Below are 18,845 nucleotides of genomic sequence, written 5' to 3'. Positions count from 1 at the left end.
TAAATTTGTTCTGAACCCTCTCCAGCTTAATAATATCCTTCCTATAACAGGACGGCAGAACTGGACACAGTACTCAAGTAGAGGCCTCACCAACATCTTGTATAACTTCACCATAATATCCCAACTCCTATACTCAAAGGTCTGAGCATTGAAGGCAAGCATGCTAAATGCCTTCTTAACCACTCTATCAATATTTGATGGAAACGTCAAAGAATTATGTGCCTGAACCCCTAGGTATCTCTGTTCTACAACACTACCTAAGGCCTTACATTTAATTGTATAAGTTCTGCCCTTGTTTGTTTTACCAAAAAAAAACTTGGAAAAACAAAACTCAGTTTACCAATATCAGCACTGTTTCATAAAGGGCAAGTTATGCTTGACTAACTTGCTGGAGTTCTTTTAGGATGTAACTAGCAAGGTGGAGATCCAGTGGATATGGTATATCTACACTTCCAGGAGACATTTGACAAGGTGCCGCATAAAAGACTGATCCAAAAGGTTAGATCGCTGTGGGTTAAGGGTAGAGTATTGACTTGGATAGAGGATTGGCTGACTGACAGAAAGCAGAGGGTTGGAATAAATGGTTCCTTCTGTGGTTGGCGAAATGTAACTAGTGGAATGCTGCAAGGCACAGTTCTCAGACCTCAACTATTTACAATCTATATAAATGATCTGCAAGCAGGGATAGAGTGTAACATAGCAAAGTTCACAGATGATACTAAAATAGGTGGGAAAGCAGGCAGTGATGAGGGGATAAAGAGTTTACAGATGAATATTGATAGACTAGGAGAATGGACCAAAATCTAACAGATGCAGTTTAATGCGGGTAAGTGCCAGATTGTCCATTTTGGTCAGAAAATTAAAACGGCAAATGATTATTTAAATGGGAAGCAGATTCAAAGTGTGTCAGTGTAGAGAGATCTAGGCATCTGTGTGCATGAATCACAGTGAGTGGGTATGCAGGTACAGCATATCATAAGAAAGGCCAATGGAATCCTGGCATTTATTGCAAAAGGATTGGATTATAAAAATAAAGAAGTGTTCTTACAATTATATAAGGTGTTGGTGAGACCACATCTGGAATATTACATCCAGTTTTGGTCTCCTTACTTGAGGAAGGATGTGGTGGCACTGGAAGCATTTCAGAGGAGATTCACCAAGGTAATTACAGGAATGAAAGGAACAAGGAGCAGTTGAAAAGCTTGGGCTTGTACTCACTGGAGTTCAGAAGAATGAGGGTGGATCTGATTGAGATATGTAAAATGCTAAAAAGAATTGATAAAATGGATGTTGAACAGCTGTTCCCCCTTGTGGGACATCTGGAACAAGAGGGAGAGAAGGTAGGAATTACTACTCACAGAGGGCTATGAATCTGTGGAACTCACTGCCCCAGATTGCAATGGAGGCAGAATCAATTAACAGGTTCAAGAAATAAATAAATATGTATCTGATGAAAAACAGGGTGTAGGGCTGTGGGGAGCAGGCAGGAAAGTGAAATTGAGACTAGGATAAGATCAGCCATGATCGTATTAATTTATGGAGTGGGCTTGAAGGGCTGAATTGCCTACTCCTGCTCCTAATTGCTATGTTCCTATGATAAGATCAGATGGGCTAATTCGAGGCAAATGGAATTTAATCCAGATAAATGGTGAGGTGATATACTTGGGCAGACAAACAAGCCAAAGGAATACATGATGAACATTAGCACCCTGCGAAGCACCAAGAATCAGAGGTACTTGGGTGCGCACGTACACTGGTCCTTTAAGACAGGTGGATAAAGAAGGCATTTGGTACACTTGCCTTTATCTTTTGAGCCAGAAAGTTTACCAGCAGGGAGATTGTGCTGGAACTGGATAAAATGTTGGTTAGGCCAGAGCTAGAGTACTGAGTGCAGGTCTGGAATTCACAATATAAGAGAGATATTATAGCAATGGCGAAGGTGCAGAGATTTACCTGGATGTTGTCTAGGCTGAAGCATTTCAATTATGACAAGAGATTGGACAGACTGGGGTTGTTTGCCTTAAAGCAGAGGAGATTGAGAGGGGATACGCTTCAGATGTATAAAATTATGAGGGACATAGGATAGACAGGAAAAACCTTTTCTCCTTGATGCAGGGTTTAATGACCAGGGGGGCATTGGTTCAAGATAAGAGGCCAGAAGGTTTAGAAGAGATGTGAAGAAGAACCTTTTTACCTACAGGGTGGTAGGAATCCACAAGTCACTGCCTGAAAGAGGCAGAAATCACCATAACATTTAACAGGGGTTAGGCGGAGGTGATAGCCTCGTGGCATTATCGCTAGACTATTAATCCAGAGACCCTCGTAATGTTCTGGGGACCAGGATTTGAATCCTGCCATGGCAGATGGTAGAATCTGAATTCAAAAACATCTGGAACTAGGAATCTAATGGTGACGGTGCAACCATTGTTGATTGTTGGAAAAACTCATCTGGTTCACTAATGTCCTTTATGGAAGGAAACTGTCAGCCTTACCTGATCTGGCCTATAAGTGACTCCAGATCATGGCAGTGTGGTTGACACTTAACTGCCCTCTGGGTAATTAGGGATGGGTAATAAATGCTGGTCTGGCCGGTAATGCCCACATCTTGTGAATAGAAAAAAGATGTGCACTGGTAATGCCAAAGCTAAGTACCAAGTGCTAGAAAATAGTGTTAGAGTATTTTGGTGGTTGTTTTTGACTGGTGTGGATGCAATTGGCTTAAGGACCTTTTTCTGTCCCGTAGATCTCTGACTCTATGAACCCCAGCCATCTATAAGGTTTTTTTGCATATACTGCCTATGCCAGTGCCATTTGAACTTACAGTTCAGCTGATTTGCCAGTATATTGCATAACATCTCATCAAATATTGCATGGTTTCTTTCACACAAGCCATTGCTTAATGGATTTTCTGCAACAGTTCGCACACATATTCTGAAATTCGATACTTTGCATTAAGAATTTTATTGCTGACTCAATGCCTGCGCTAACCCTCATTCTCATGACTTTGTCCACTATAATACATCCTATATTTTAATCACTGTGGAGATGTTAAACCAGGCCACCATATCAACAAAATTCTGAACTTAATCCTTATTTTCTGATCTATGATTGTTTTGTCATTAAATTCTCAGGCTAAAGAAACACTTACAATTGGGCTTGTTGTCTTACAACATTCAGTGCATACATCACATTGCGATGTGATTTGTATTACCAGGATCCTTTTATTGAAAACTCCAGCTCCCTTTAACAGTAATTTTAACAGCAAATTGTTTGTGATTTCAATTTGGTAATCTTTTCAGCTAGACTCACGTCTGCAGAGGCCAGTAACACTTCTTGGACTATTGACAGGAAACAGTCCTCAATGGAAGACAATGATGTCCAGATACCAAAAATTGCAAGCTTAACACTTTACCAGACATAAATGCCTTATCATTCTTTGACTCCAAATACATTTTCGCTTTTTCCATTGAAGGTTTATTCAGCGTAATGGTATGTCAAGCTGGATGACTTCAGTACTTGTGAAATAAGGCTGTTGTGCAATTTCACAGGGGAAAACTATTTGCTTTAAAGATGGTAACGAATTACCATCCTTGAATTGAGAACAGCTTTCATATTCTCTGACCCTGTTTTTGTTTGCTTTGCCCAGGGGTTCCAAATAACAGTTTAGCCAATCAATGTCACACTCTGTCGAGGTACAGCCATGACTTAATACATCAGCTGAATGATGCAAAAGCTAAGATACTTAGTCATCAACTTAAGTCTTTGGCCATGAACACAATATTTTCACCCTCAAAACTACCTGTTTCATGAGTTGCTTCAAATACTTGATGCTTATTCTTGGACATTTCCTGGTAGTAATAAGTCATTGTGGAAATCCTGTGGATTTCTGGGATTCATCCGTTGTCGGCTATCACACTAATTTCCCTTGATTTAAAATCTATTAAGTCTTTCAGCAATCCCATTCATACACAGGTGTTTGCAACCAGGGCCCTTTGACATTAAAAGTCAGTAACCATACAATCTTCCATTTTCTGAATCACATAGTTGGAAATGATTTTCTCCCTACAAATCTTAATCTTTCATCCAGCAGCCATTTGTTCAAAAAGATGGTCATTACCATGAAATTGAACATCTGTCAAAAATAAAGGTCTGTGTATGAGTTTTGTGCACAAAACTAATAGTTTAAACTCTAGTACAGACCAGAAGTTCTGGAATATTTAGTCTTTAGCCTTTTATATAACCATGATATTTTTTTCCATGGACTAATTGTCCATGTTATTAACTTTATGTAAGATTGACTCAACAGGTCAGCCTTTTTGTAAACTCTGTCCATAAGTTGTATTAGAATCTCCAAACCCTTTTCAATATCCAGCTCTGTTTCATCCAGTTTCTAAAATATTTCTATTTTGCTCCTTCGTGTTAGGGATAAAGCCAAAGCCATGTTTTTCTTTTCAGCTAAGGAAGTGGCTGCAATCTCCACCTCATTCCTCTACTGCCTGTATGTCCCCAATTATGAAAACACTGTTGGATAATCTTAACTTGTGATGATACAGCATGAATCAGCCATTTCATTCTAGGAAAAAAAACACTGGGAGCTTTGCTTCTGCCAGAAACAGGAATGCAAGGTTAATCCTCTGCTACCACATTTAACACATAAATATCCTTATGTTGAATGAAACAGTAAGAGTCTCAGAGATTTACAAGGGTTTTATTCTAAGTCTATGGCTTAGCACAAACATTGGTTTCCAACTTTCGCTATCCAGAAGTCACACCTCACTGGGTAGAACTGAATTTATTTTTAAATCAACCTGTTCTTAGGTGTTAGATGCTTTCAGGATCTGCAGCAGATAGGATTTAAACCCAAGCCTTCTGGATCAGAGGCAGGGATACACCCAAGGTAGGGACACTGCACCACAAGAACCCTCAAGAACTAAATTCTTTTTAAAATATATTTTCTAATCAACCTGTTCAGAGATGCACCTGGGTCTTTTGGCTCAGAGGTAGGGACAGTAATGATGCAGCACAAGAACCTTCAAAGAATTGGGTTCTTTATTTTACAACCAGACGTGTTTGAACTGAACACAACTGAATGTTTTCTTTTTCCCATCACCAAATCACCCATTATCTAACACCACTAAATCACCTGAACTCTTAATTAATCAAGTTACTTGCAGTGCCCAGCAAGGGCAATCCACGGAACTGAGCTCTTAAATACAAAGTCCACTGAGCATCACTTACTTTCAATCAACATTGGAGATGATCTGTTTGAACCTTAAAGGGACTTGCGTTTCAAACTCTGACAGTTCCCCTCTCGACTGTCTCCTTTTTCCTGACCTGCATATGTCACAGAGCAAGGTGCTTTGCAACTATCACCCTCATTTTCATCAAAAGTGAAACAGCCATTGGCATGTTAACTCTACTAGTATGTCTACATGACATCGTTAGAGACAACATTACAAGAATAAAAGTTTTATACCAACTAGGTCTAACTTGTTATATTTTAAGGTATGTAATTCATTATTCATAGCATTAATAGGGTGAATTTTACAGGGCCATTGACCAAACCTGTTACTAAGCAGCATAACAATTTTTGAATTCCTACCTGCACCCAGATTACTTGGTAGAAATGGAGCCAGTCCCACAATCTTGAACTTTGTCCCCCAGATGTTAGATGTGACTTGAGCAAGATAGTTGTGCTGAAACAACAGGTATATTTTCTCTCAAAATGCTATGTTATATTGTTATTAAATTTTAATGATTATCTGTAGAAAAAGGCACTGATTTGAACTTGATATTAGTTGACCTAAGTCAAGCTTACAATTAACCCAATGAATAACATTCATTCTGCATTTAAAGAGGCTAATGCTCATTCTCTAACAAGAACAGCTATGGATCTGAACACATGTTCCAAAATTTAAGTCTAGACAATTATTCAATTTACAGTTAATATTTTAAGTAAGCATTTGTTCTTTAGCCCTTCATTTTTTGTTCTTCTGCCCATGATATATGTACTTACTAAAAGTAGATTTTGAAAGTCAAATTGCACTCAATATTTAGCTTTAATAGATTAAGAATAACTCTAGTAAAGAATCAAACAAACCCATCCAGTTTCATACCTGAGTGACATCTTCTAAAGGAAATTCTTTCCGGGTTAAGCTTGGGGATCCAATAGAAGGTTTCCTAATTGGTAGTCGTGGAGACTTTGATATCTCCTGACTAGGTCGAGAAAGTTTGGGTGATTTTCTAGCATCGAGATTAATTCTGGTGAAAAATGTAAATGGATTAGCATTTCATTTCTAAAAACGTGACAGTTGTAAAGTTTTCACATTCCTCACCGACTACGGCTAATTTTAACTTGCTGCTGTCCTGGCTGAAATGAAATTTAGAATCACACTTGGGGCATAGTTTGATAGCCAAAAAGTGAGAAGAACAATGGCTTTTCAAGTTATCAGGAGGCCGTATGAAATGCTTTCAAAAATGTTACATGCATTCATTTTTGGTACATAATCAATTTACTGAAAACTGGCACTGAATCTCACTCCCTTTAAGGGGACCACCTGTTAAAAAAATTCATCTTGACACGCCCAATTATATTCTCACAACAACTGCTATCAATCACTCCACTTGATTTTTCTTCCAACATCCTTGGCATCCACTATCACGTATGCAGAAATTTCCTACAACTAAATACTTGCAGGACCAAAACTTTTGATTAGGACTAAAATCTATGTTCCCCAGAGAGTGAAATAGGAGAATTAGATCAGACAAATGCATGACTGGAGAAATGATGTAGGAGGAAGGGATTTAAAGTTACTGGGACTTATTCTGGAGCAGATAGAATGTATGTATGTAGCAGGAGCAAAAATCCTTGTAGGGACATTCATTGGTACTGTGGAGGATGGTTAAAACTAGATCTGCAGGGAGAAAGGAACCTGAGAAGGGAGACACAAGAAAATGAAGCATATCGAGAAATGAAAGAGAGATAGATCTTCAGTAAAGTCGAATGCAGAAGGATGACGGGAGAAAAATGTGTAAAAATGTTAAAAAGACAAATCTAAAAGGTACCATATCTGGAAGCATGGAACATTTGTATTAAGATAGATGAGTTTACAATACGAATAGTTGTAAATGAATACAAAATCATTGCGATTACAGAGACATGGTGGCAGGGTAAGAAGGCTGGGAACTGAATATCCAAGGATATTCAATATTTTGTAAGTGCAGTCGAAAAGGAAAGGGAGGTACGGTAGCTTTGTTGATGAGATCAGAGGGATATTGGTTCAGAAAATCTAGATTTGGAATTAGTGTGGCGGAGGTATAAAGCAACAAAAGGTGGAAAACACTGAACTAGTGTTGTTTATAGACCTCCAAACAGTGGTAGCAAGGTAGGAGGCATTATTAAACAGGAACTGAGATATAGGCCACAAGGGTGCTACTGTAATCACGTGACTTTAATTTAGACATAGATTAAGCAAACAACATGCACATAATAATAGTTGTGGATGGATTCCTGGAATGTATATACTTTTTTTTTTCAGATGAGTATGTTGTGAGACTAACTGCAGAGCAGACTATTGTAGACTTGGTATTGTGCAATGAGAAGGGAGTTAATTAATACTCATGTTGTGTATGATGTGGAAGTGCCAGTGTTGGACAGAGGTGGACAAGGTCAAAAGTTATAACACACCAGGTTATAGTCCAATAGGTTTATTTGAAGACACAAGCTTTTGGAGTTTTGCTCCTTCTTCAGGTGTCAGTGAGAGAGGAGGCATCAGACACAGGATTTACAAGCAAAAGATCAAAGTGATGCAAATGTGTTGAACAAACCTAAGATGGCTGTTAAATCTTTAATCAGTTAGAAGGGATTAATATGCAAATCCCAGAATTTCTTTCAAGTCACTGTCCCGAGACAACTAAAGGACTTATCAGTATACCAGAGGTAACACCTCAGGTCAGACAATGCATTTTACGTGTGAGGCCTTGTTTAGAATCTCGCTGTGTATCAACTTGGAGCCGGACTGGTTTTATTTCCAAAATAGGAATTTGTAAAATGCCACATTGACTGTCTACATATTGTGTGCTTTTTGAACAAGATAGAATGTATCTGCAATTACAAACCTGCAAATGGGAATTCACCCCATAGATTTGTGTGTGTGAGTGAGAGAGAGAGGGAGAGAGAAAGACAGCGTGTGTATGTGTTTGTGTGAGGAAAAGAGAGAGACAGAAAGTGTGTGTGCGCTTGCATGAGAGGGAAGGAAAGAAAAAGAGAGACTGCGTGTGTATATTTGAGAGAGAGAGGGATAGAGAGGGAGGGAGAGAGAGAGAGTGTGTGAATGTGAGTGTGTATACGAGAGTATGTGTGAGTGTGTGAGAATGTGTGTGTGTGTGAGAGAGGGTATGTGTGTATGTGTGACAGTGTATCGTGTGGTGGGGTCACCTGTAGTGCGACATGAACCTGAGATTCCAGTTGAGGCTGTCCTCATAGGTACCCGACTTAGCTATCAGCCTCTGCTCGCTGACTCTGCATTGTTGTGTATTCCAAAGACCACCTTGGAGGACAGTTACCCAAAGATCCAAGGCCGAATGCCCTTGACCACTGAAGTGTTCCCCCACTGGGAGGGGGCATCCCTTTCTGGCGATTGTTGTGCGGTGTCCAATCATCTATTGTTGTAGCGTCTGCATGTTTTCACCAATATACCATGCCTCGGGATATCCTTGCCTGCAGCATGAGATATACAACGTTCGCTTAGTCACATGAGTATCTGCCGTGCATGTGGTGGGTGGTGTTCCCACGTGTGATGGTAGTATCCATGTCGATGATCTGACATGTCTTGCAGAGGCTGCCATGACAGGGTTATATAGTGTTTTTATTGTTGTCTTGAAGGCTGGGTAGTTTGCTGTTTAAGGTTTGGCAGTTGTTTGAAGGTGAGAAGTGAAGGTGTAGGGAAGATCTTGGCAAGGTGCTCATTGTCATTGATAATGTGTTGAAGGCTGCAAAGAACATGGCGTAGTTTCTCCGCTCGCGGCAAGTAATGGAAGACAGAAGGTATCCTATCGGTCGTATCCCGTGACTGTCTTCTGAGGAGGTCACTACTATTTTTCACTGTGGCACGTTGGGACGGGCGATCTTTGATTTGAGCATCGTATCCCATTCTTATGAGGGCATCCTTCAGCACCCTCAGACGTCTGTCATGTTCCTCCTCACCTGAACAGATCTTGTGTATGCATTGGGCTTGTCCGTAGGGGATGGTTTGTTTAATATGTTTAGAGTGGAAGCTAGAGAAGTGCAGCATCGTGAGGTTATCCATAGGCTTGCAGTAGAGTGAGGTGTTCAGGTATCCATCCTTGATGGATGGGACTGATTCTAAAGAGTAGTCCATGGTAAATCTGATGGTGGGATGTAGTTGTTTCAGTGATTCCTCACCACGAGTCCAAAGGAAGAAAATATCATCAATGTATCTGGTGTTTAGCGTTGGTCAGAGGTCCTTTGCAACAAAGAAGTCTTTACAAACTTGTGCATGAAAATGTTGGCATCTTGAGGTGCAAATCTGATTCCCATGGCTCTTACGTGTGTCTGGAAGAAGAACTGGTTGTTGAAGGTGAAGATGTTGTGGTTCAGGATGAAGCAGATGAGTTGTAGGATGGAGTGTGGAAATTAGCAGTTGTTGGTTTTGAGTACTGAGGCTGTTGCAGCGATGCTGTCATCATGGGGGATGCTGGTATAGGGTGCTGAAACACCCATTGTGATGAGGAATGTGCCTGATTCGATTGGGTGCTGAGTTTCTGTAAGAAATCTGTAGTGTTGCGACAGAAGCTGGAGGTACCTTGTGCAATAGGTTTCAAGAGGCATTGGCCTAGTGGTATTATTGCTGGACTGTTAATCCAGAGAACTAAAAGAACTGCAGATGCTGTAAATCAGGAACAAAAACCAAAGTTGCTGGAAAAGCTCAGCAGGTCTGGCAGCATCTGTGAAGGAGAAAACACTGGGGAACACAGAACTGGACTTCCTCAGTTCTGAGGAAGGGTCACCGGACCCGAAATGTTAACTCTGTGTTTTCTCCTTCACAGATGCTGACAGACCTGCTGAGCTTTTCCAGCAAATTTGGTTTTTGTTAATCCAGAGACCCAGGAAACATTCTGGGGACCCAAGTTCGAATCCTGCCACAGCAGATGGAGGAATTTGAATTCAAAAAAAGAAATCTGAAACCTCCACGCCCTTCATAATCTTGTCGACCTCTATCAGGTCGCCCCTCAACCTCCGTCGTTCCAGTGAGAACAACTTAAGTTTCTCTAACCTCTCCTCATAGCTGATGCCCTCCATTCCAGGCAACATCTTGGTAAATCTTTTCTGTACCCATTCCAAAGCCACCACGTCCTTCTGGTAGTCTGGCGACCAGAATTGAACACAATATTCCAAATGCGGCCTAACGAAGGTTCTGTAAAGCTGCAACATTACCTGCCAATTTTTAAACTCAGTGCCCTGGCCGATGAAGGCGAGCATGCCGTATGCCTTGTTGACTACCTTCTCCGCCAGTACTTCCAGTGACCTTGTACCTGTACATCCAGATCCCTCTGCCTATCAGTACTCTTAAGGGTTCTGTCATTTACTGTATATTTTCCATCTGGATTACACCTTCCAAAATGCACTATCTCACATTTTTCCAGATTAAACTCCATTTGCCATCTCACTGCCCAAGTCACCAACTGATCTGTATTTAGCTGTATCCTTTGACGGTCCTAATCACTATCCGCAATTCCACCAACCTTTGTGTCATCGACAAACTTACTAATCAGACCAGTTACATTTTCCTCCAAATCATTTATATACATTACAAACAGCAAAGGTCCCAACACCGATCCCTGAGAAATGCCACTAGTCACAGCCCTCCATTCAGGAACGCACCCTTCCACTGTTATCCTCTGTCTTCTATGACCGAGCCAGTTTTTTTTTTATCCATCTTGCAAGCTCACCTCTGACCCTGTGCGACTTTACCTTCTGTATCAGTCCGCCATGAGGGACCTTGTCAAAGGCCTTACTGAAGTCCATGTAGACAACATCCACTGCCCTACCCTCATCGATCATCTTCGTCACTTCCTCAAAAAACACAACCAAGTTAGTGAGACATGACCTCCCCTTCACAAAACCATGTCGTCTCTCGCTAATACGTCCACTATGGTAATCGTTAGATTGGACAGATTGGACAGTCAGAAGCTTTTTCCCAGGGTGGAAGAGTCAGTTACCAGGGGCCATGGGTTTAGGATGCGAGGAGCAAGGTTTAAAGGTGATGTATGAAGCAAACTTTTTACACAGAGGATGGTGGGTGCCTGGAACTCACTGCTGGGGGAGGTAGTGGGAGCAGATATGATAATGACTTTAAAGGATATCTTGACAAATCCATGAATAGGATGGGAATAGAGAGATACGGTCCCCAGAAGGGTAGGGGGTTTTAGTTGTGACGGGCAGCATATTGGTGCAGGCTTAGACGGCCGAAGGGCCTGTTCCTGTGCTGTAATTTTCTTTGTTCTTTGTTCTTATGCTCTCAACATAGCCAGAGAGGTTCTCACACGGGGTCCAATTGCCTGATACAATGGGACGGAGGTGTGTTGGCTTTGTGTATCTTCAGAAAATGGTAGAAGTCCCCTACATGAGAAGTATGTGAGATGAGAGTGCGTAGGTACTCTGAAGGAGTGGATGAAAAGTCTTGATCAGTCTGTTCAGTTCACACGTGTGTTCTTTGGTTGGATCGGCAGGTACTTGCCTGTAGAGTTCCTTGTTCAGTTGTCTGTACACTTCCTTGCAGTAGTCCATCTATTCTGTGTGACGATGGCCCCTCTTTTGTCTGCTGGTTTGATGACAATGTGCCAATTGGTCTTGACAGCGTGGATGACATTGCTTTGTGCTTGGGTGACATTTTGCGCTATCTTGTGGGTGCGGCTGATGAGGCTGGCATTCAAGCAATCCCTGATGGCTCGAGCATACATGTCAAGTCCAGTACTTCCCAGGAGCAGAGAAATTACGCATGTTCTTCACAGCCTTCAACACATTATCTATTACAATGAGCAAGTCGCAAAGATCTTCACTACACCTTCGTTTTTTGCTTTCAAACAACCGCCAAACCTTAAACAGACCATTGTTCACAGCAAATGTGTTTGCACACACACATACTATCTATCTCTCTCTCTGGCACTCTCCCTCACACACACACACAAACACAGATTTTCTCTCTCTATCTCACACACACACACACACACACACACACACACACACACACACACATACACACAGTCTCTCTGTCAAACACACACAGTTGCTCTCTCTCACACACGCACAAGCACACTCTCTCACACTCTCATACACACACATTCTGTCACAGACACACACACTCTCTCTCAGCCACACACTCTCACTGTCATCCACAAACACACACTCTCTCTCACAGACACACACACATACACTTTTTCATACACACTCTCTGTCACATACACACAGACACATACTCTCTATCTCTCTCTTTCTCTCACACACGCACTCACACTCTCTCACGTATACACACACAGACTCTCTCTCACACGCTCTCATACACACATTCTCTCACAGACACACATACACTCTCTCTCAAACACACTCACACATACTCCCTATCTCTGTCTCTCTCTCTCACACACACACCCACACTCTCGCTCACACACACACTCTCACACAAACTTTTTCTCTCACCTACGCTCACACAATCTCTCTCTCACACACACACTCTCTCACACAAAAAAAATTTGTCTCACCCTCTCACATACACACTTTTTCTCTCACCCACATACACTCTCTCAAACACACACACACACACATACTTCCTATCTCTCTCTCACACAAACACTTTCTCTTTCACCCACAACACTCGCTCTCTCACACACACATTCTCTCAAACAGATACATACACACAATCTCCCTCTCACTCACACACACTGTCTCTCACGCACAGTTTCTCTCTCTTACACACAGCCACACACTCTCTCATACACACACACTCATGCTCGCGCACACATTCACGCTCGCTCGCGCACACACTCATACTTGCTCGTTCGTGCACACGCTCATGCTCATTCGCGCGCGCACGCTCTTTCTCACAATTTCACATGCACACCCACAAACACACATACTCTCTCCTTCTCTCACACACACACACACACACAGACACACACACACACACACACACACACACAGGGTTAGCGCTGCTGCCTCACAGCTCCAGGGACCCAGGTTCGATTCCACCCTTGGGTGATTGTCTGTGTGGAGTTTGCACTTTCTCCCTGTGCCTGCGTGGGTTTCCTCCCACAGTCCAAACATGTGCAGGCTAAATTGCCCGTAGTGTTCAGCAATGTATAGATTAGGTGGGTTATAGGAGAATGGGTCTGAGTGGGATGCTCTGAGGGTCGGTGTGGGCTTGTTGGGCTAAAGGCCTTGTTTCCACATTGTAGGGATTCTATGATTCAAACTCTCTCTCTCGCACACATACTTTCTCTCTCGCACACACTCTCTCATACACACACAGACACACACACACACACAGACTCTCTCTTCAAACACAAACACAGTCACTCTCACACATGCACACTCTCTCTTGCACACAGACACATACTCTCCATCTCTCTCTTTTTCTGTCTCTCTTCCTCACACACACACGCACTCACTCTCCCTCACACAACACTCACGCTCAGTCACACTCTCTCTCTCTCACACACATGCAAACGCTTTTTCTCTCACACGCAGAGTTTCCCTCTCAGATACACATTGTCTCAGATACACACACACTCTGTCTCACACAAACACTTTTTCTCTCACCTACGCTCTCACACGTTCTCTCTCTCTCTCTCACTCACACACACTCACTGTCATCCCCATACATTCTCTCTCACACAAACACTTTTTCTCTCACCCACACACTCACTCTCTCACATACAGAGGCAGGAATGATTGTTGGATGTTCCGGGGTATAGATGTTTCAAAAGAAATAGGGAGGGAAGTAAAAGAGGTGGGGGAGTGGCATTGCTAATCAGGGATGGTATCACAGCTGCAGAAAGGGAGGTTGTGGAGGAGGGTTTCTCCAAAGAGTCAGTATGAGTGGAAGTCAGAAACAGGAAAGGAGCAGTCACTTTATTTGGAGTTTTCTATTGACCCCCCAGTAGCAACAAAGACACTGAGGAACAGATTGGGAGACAGATTTTGGAAAGGTGCAGAAGTAATTGGGTTGTTGTCATGGGCTACTTCAACTTCCCTAATATAGACTGGAACCTCCTAAGTGCAAATAGTTTGGATGGAGCAGATTTTATCAGGTGTGTCCAGGAAGGATTTCTGACTCAGTATGTAGATAGGCCGAATAGAAGGGAGGCCATTTTGGATTTGGTGCTCGGCAATGAATCAGGTCAGGTGTCAGATCTCTTGATGGGAGAGCATTTCGGTGATAGTGATCACAACTCCCTGACTTTTACTATAATCATGGAGAGGGATAGGTGCACATAGTATGAGGAAGTATTTAATTAGGGGAGGGGGAATTACAGTGCTATTAGGCAAGAACTACGGAGCACCAATTGGGATCAGTTGTTCTCCGGGAAATGCACGATAGAAATGTGGACGTTGTTTAGGGAGCAGTTGCTACAGGTACTGGATATATTTGTTCCACTGAGACAAGGAAAGCTTGGTAAGGTGAAGGAACCTTGGATGACAAGACATGTTGAACACCTAGACAAGAGGAAGAAGGAAGGTTGAGGAAGCAAGGATCGGACTGGGCTGTAGAGGTCTACAAGGTAGCCAGGAAGGAACTGAAGAATGGATTTAGGAGAGCTAGAAGGGGGTATGAGAAAACCTTGGCAGGTAGGATCAAGGAAAACTCCAAGGCTTTCTATACTTATGTGAGGAACAAGAGGATGGCTAGAGTGAGGGTAGGGCCAATCAGGAAAAGTGGAGGGAACTTGTGTGCAGAGTCGGAGGAGGTAGGGGAAGTCCTTAATGAATACTTTGCTTCAGTATTCACCAGTGAAATGGACCTTGATGTTTGTAAGTACAGCATGGAACAGGCAGATATGCTCGAACAGATGGTTGTTAGGAAGGAGGATGTGTGAGAAATCTTGAAAAACAGGAGGGTAGATTAGTCCCCTGGGCCAGATGGGATACCTAAGGTTACTATGGGAAGCGAGGGAAGAGATTGCTGCCCCTTTGGCAATGATCTTTGCGTCCTCACTGTCCACTGGAGTAGTGCCAGAAGATTGGAGGGTGGCAAATGTCATTTCCTTGTTCAAGAAAGGGAATAGGGATAATCCTGGAAATTACAGACCAGTCAGTCTTACTTCTGTAGTGGGCAAATTATTGGAGAGGATTCTGAAAGATAGTATTTATTATTATTTGGAAAAGCACTGTTTGATTAGAAATAGTCAGCGTGGCTTTGAGAGGGGCAGGTCATGCCTCACAAGCCTTATTCAATTCTTTAAGGACGTGACAAAACACATCGATGAAAGTAGAGTAGTGGATGTGGTGTATATGGATTTTAGCAAGGCATTCGATAAGGTTCGACATGGTAAACTCATTCAGAAAGTAAGGAGGCATGGGATTCAGGGAAATTTGGCTGTCTGGATACAAAACTGGCTGTCCAATAGAAGACAGAGGATGGTAGTAGATGGAAAGTATTCAGCCTGGCGCTCCATGACCAGTGGTGTGCCGCAGGGATCTGTTCTGGGACCTTTGCTCTTTGTGATCTTTATGAATGACTTGGATGAGGAGGTGGAAGGGTGAGTTGGTATGTTTGCCGATGACACAAAGGTTGGTGCAGTTGTGGACAGCGTGGAGGGCTGTTGTGGGTGCAAGGGGATATTGACAGGATGCAGAGCTGGGAAAAGAAGTGGCAGAGGGAATTCAACCCAGAAAAGTGTGAAGTGATTCATTTTGGAAGGTCGAATTTGAATGCAGGATACAGGATTAATGGCAGGATTCTCAGCAGTGTGGAGGAACAGAGAGATCTTGGGGTCCACATCCATAGATCCCTCAAAGTTGTGACCCAAGTTGATAGGGTTGTTAAGAAGGCGTATGGTGTGTTGGCTTTCATTGGCAGGGGAATTGAGTTTAAGAGCCGTGAGGTTATGCTGCAGCTCTGTAAAACCCGTTCAGTTCTGGTCACCTCATTACAGAAAGGATGTGGAAGCTTTAGAGAGAGTGCAGAGGAGATTTACCAGGATGCTGCCTGGACTGGAGGGCAGGTCTTATGAGGAAAGGTTGAGGGAGCTAGGGCTTTTTTCATTGGAGCAAAGAAGGATGAGAGGTGACTTGATAGAGGTTTGCAAGATGATGAGAGGCATAGATAGAGTGGATAGTCAGAGATGTTTACCCACGGCGAAATGACTATTACGAGGGGGCATAATTTTAAGGTGATTGCAGGAAGGTATAGGGGAGATGTCAGAGGTAGGTTCTTCACACAGAGAGTGGTGGACGTGTGGAATGTGCTGCCGGCATTGGTAGTGGAGTCAGATATTTTAGAGACTTTTAAGTGACTCTTGGATAGGCACGTGGAGGATAGTAAAACGTAGGGTATGCAGGGTAGATTGATCTTAGTAGGATAATAGGTCAGCACAACATTGTGGGCCAAAGGACCTGTACTGTTCTATGTTCTATGTACACACTTTTTCTCACACAAAGACTTTTTCTCTCACACACCAAACGCTTTTTCTCTCACCCACACAGTTGCTCTCTCACACACAAACACACACACTCTCACACACACACTCGCCCTCTCACACACAAAGACTCTTCCTCTCTCTCACCTACACACGCTCTCTGTCAAACACAAACACATTCTCTCACTCATGCACTCTCTCACACACGCATACTCTCACACACTCACTCTTTCACACACACACTCACTGTCATCCACTCATACTAACGCTCTCACACACATACGCTTTTTCTCTCACCCACACACATGCTCATACACAAACACACATACTTTTTCCACACATACTTCCTCACAAACTTACACAGTCACACACACACACACACATATTCTCTATCTATCTCTTTCTCTCTCTCACGTACACACTCTCTCTCTCTCACACACACACTCGCTATCTCTCTCTCACTCTCTCACACACACACACACTCTATCTCTCTCTCTTACACACACTCACTCTCACACACACTCACTCTCTTGCGCACACACACACACTCACACTCTCTGTCGCACAAACACACACACTCTCTCTCGCACACACTCGCATACACACATTCTCTCACACACACACACTTTCTCTCTCTCTCACACATACACTCTACACACACAAACACTCTCTCTCTCTCTCTCTCACACACACACACACATACACCCACACTTACACTCTCTCTCACACATGCTCACACTCACACATTCTCTCTCTCTCTCACATAACACTCTCTCTCTCACATACTCTCTATCTCTCCCTCACACACTCACTGTCATCCAGACACACACACTCTTCCTCACACACAAATGCTTTTTCTCTCATCCACACACACTCTCATACACACATACATTCTCACGCACACACTTTCTCACAAACTCACACAAACACACACACACACAAATACACACGCACTCTCTCTCTCATATACACACACAGACACGTACTCTCAATCTCTCTCTCTCACTCACACATCACACACGCACACACACTCTCTCTCTCTCACATAACTCTCTCGCTCGCTCACATAACACTCTCTCTGTCACCCACACACACTCTCTCACCCACACTCACTCTCATGCAAACTTTTTCTCTCACACACACTTTGTCTCTCACACAGTTTCTCACACTCTCACAATCTCTCTCACACAAATACACACACACTCACTCACTCTCTCACACATAACGCTCTCAAACCCTCTCCCTCTCTCTCTCACACACACACACACGCTCACACACACTCTCTCTCTCCTCTCACACACCCTCACCCACACTCTCTCTCACACACACACACTCTCACACGCTCCCTCTCTCACATAACACTCTCTCACACATACTCTCTATCTCTCCCTCGCACACACAACACACACACACACCCTCTCGCATACACACACTCACGCTCACATACACACTCTCTCTCAGATACACACTCACTGTCATCCACACACTCTCTCTCACACACACACCAACACACACACATACACACACACACTCACTATCATCCACACGCTCTCTCTCTCTCTCTCACACACCAATACACACACACACACATTCACTATCATCCACACACTCTCTCTCACACACACAATTTCTCTCACATAAACACTTTTTCTTTCAGCCACATACTCACAATCGCACACACACAAATACGCGCAAACATTTTCTCTCATCCACACACTTCTTCTCTCACACAGACACTCTGTCACAATCTCTCACACACAAATACACACACACTCTCTCTCTCACACATAATCTATCAATCTCTCTCTCACACGCACTCTCTCTCACACACCAGCACACGCACTCTCCCTCACACACCAACACATGTACTCCCTCTCACAAACCCACTCTCTCTCTCTCATACACACACAGACACGTACTCTCAATCTCTCTCTCACATCACACTCTCTCTCACAACACACTCACATACTCTCTATCTCTAACTCACATACACACACTCACTCTCGCTCACGCAAACTTTTTCTCTCACCCACACTTTGTCTCGCACACAGATTCTCACCCACACACTCTCTCACAATCTCTCACACGCAAATACACACACAAACTCACTCTCTCTCTCACACACCAACACACACACACTCTCTCTCTCTCACACACCAACACACACACACACTCTCTCTCTCTCACAG

The 18,845-nt window shown here is 43.0% G+C and overlaps 1 protein-coding gene across 1 annotated transcript in view; it reads right to left on the bottom strand.

Moving 5' to 3' along the window:
* Positions 1-18,845, bottom strand: part of LOC109918713 (tubby-related protein 4-like) — a 576,781-nt gene that overhangs the window by 120,375 nt on the left and 437,561 nt on the right. The window contains exons 12-13 of the mRNA XM_048600969.1: positions 6,117-6,261; positions 5,603-5,696 (exon numbers count right to left, since the gene is read on the bottom strand). Of these exons, the coding sequence (XP_048456926.1) occupies positions 5,603-5,696; positions 6,117-6,261 (239 nt within the window). The remainder of the gene's footprint in view (positions 1-5,602; positions 5,697-6,116; positions 6,262-18,845) is intronic.

The sequence above is a fragment of the Rhincodon typus genome, chromosome 9, assembly GCF_021869965.1.
Source record: "Rhincodon typus isolate 14 chromosome 9, sRhiTyp1.1, whole genome shotgun sequence".
NCBI classification, from domain to species: Eukaryota; Metazoa; Chordata; class Chondrichthyes; order Orectolobiformes; family Rhincodontidae; genus Rhincodon; species Rhincodon typus.
The sequence above is the reverse complement of the archived record's forward strand: the minus strand, read 5'-3'. Positions and strand labels throughout refer to the sequence as shown.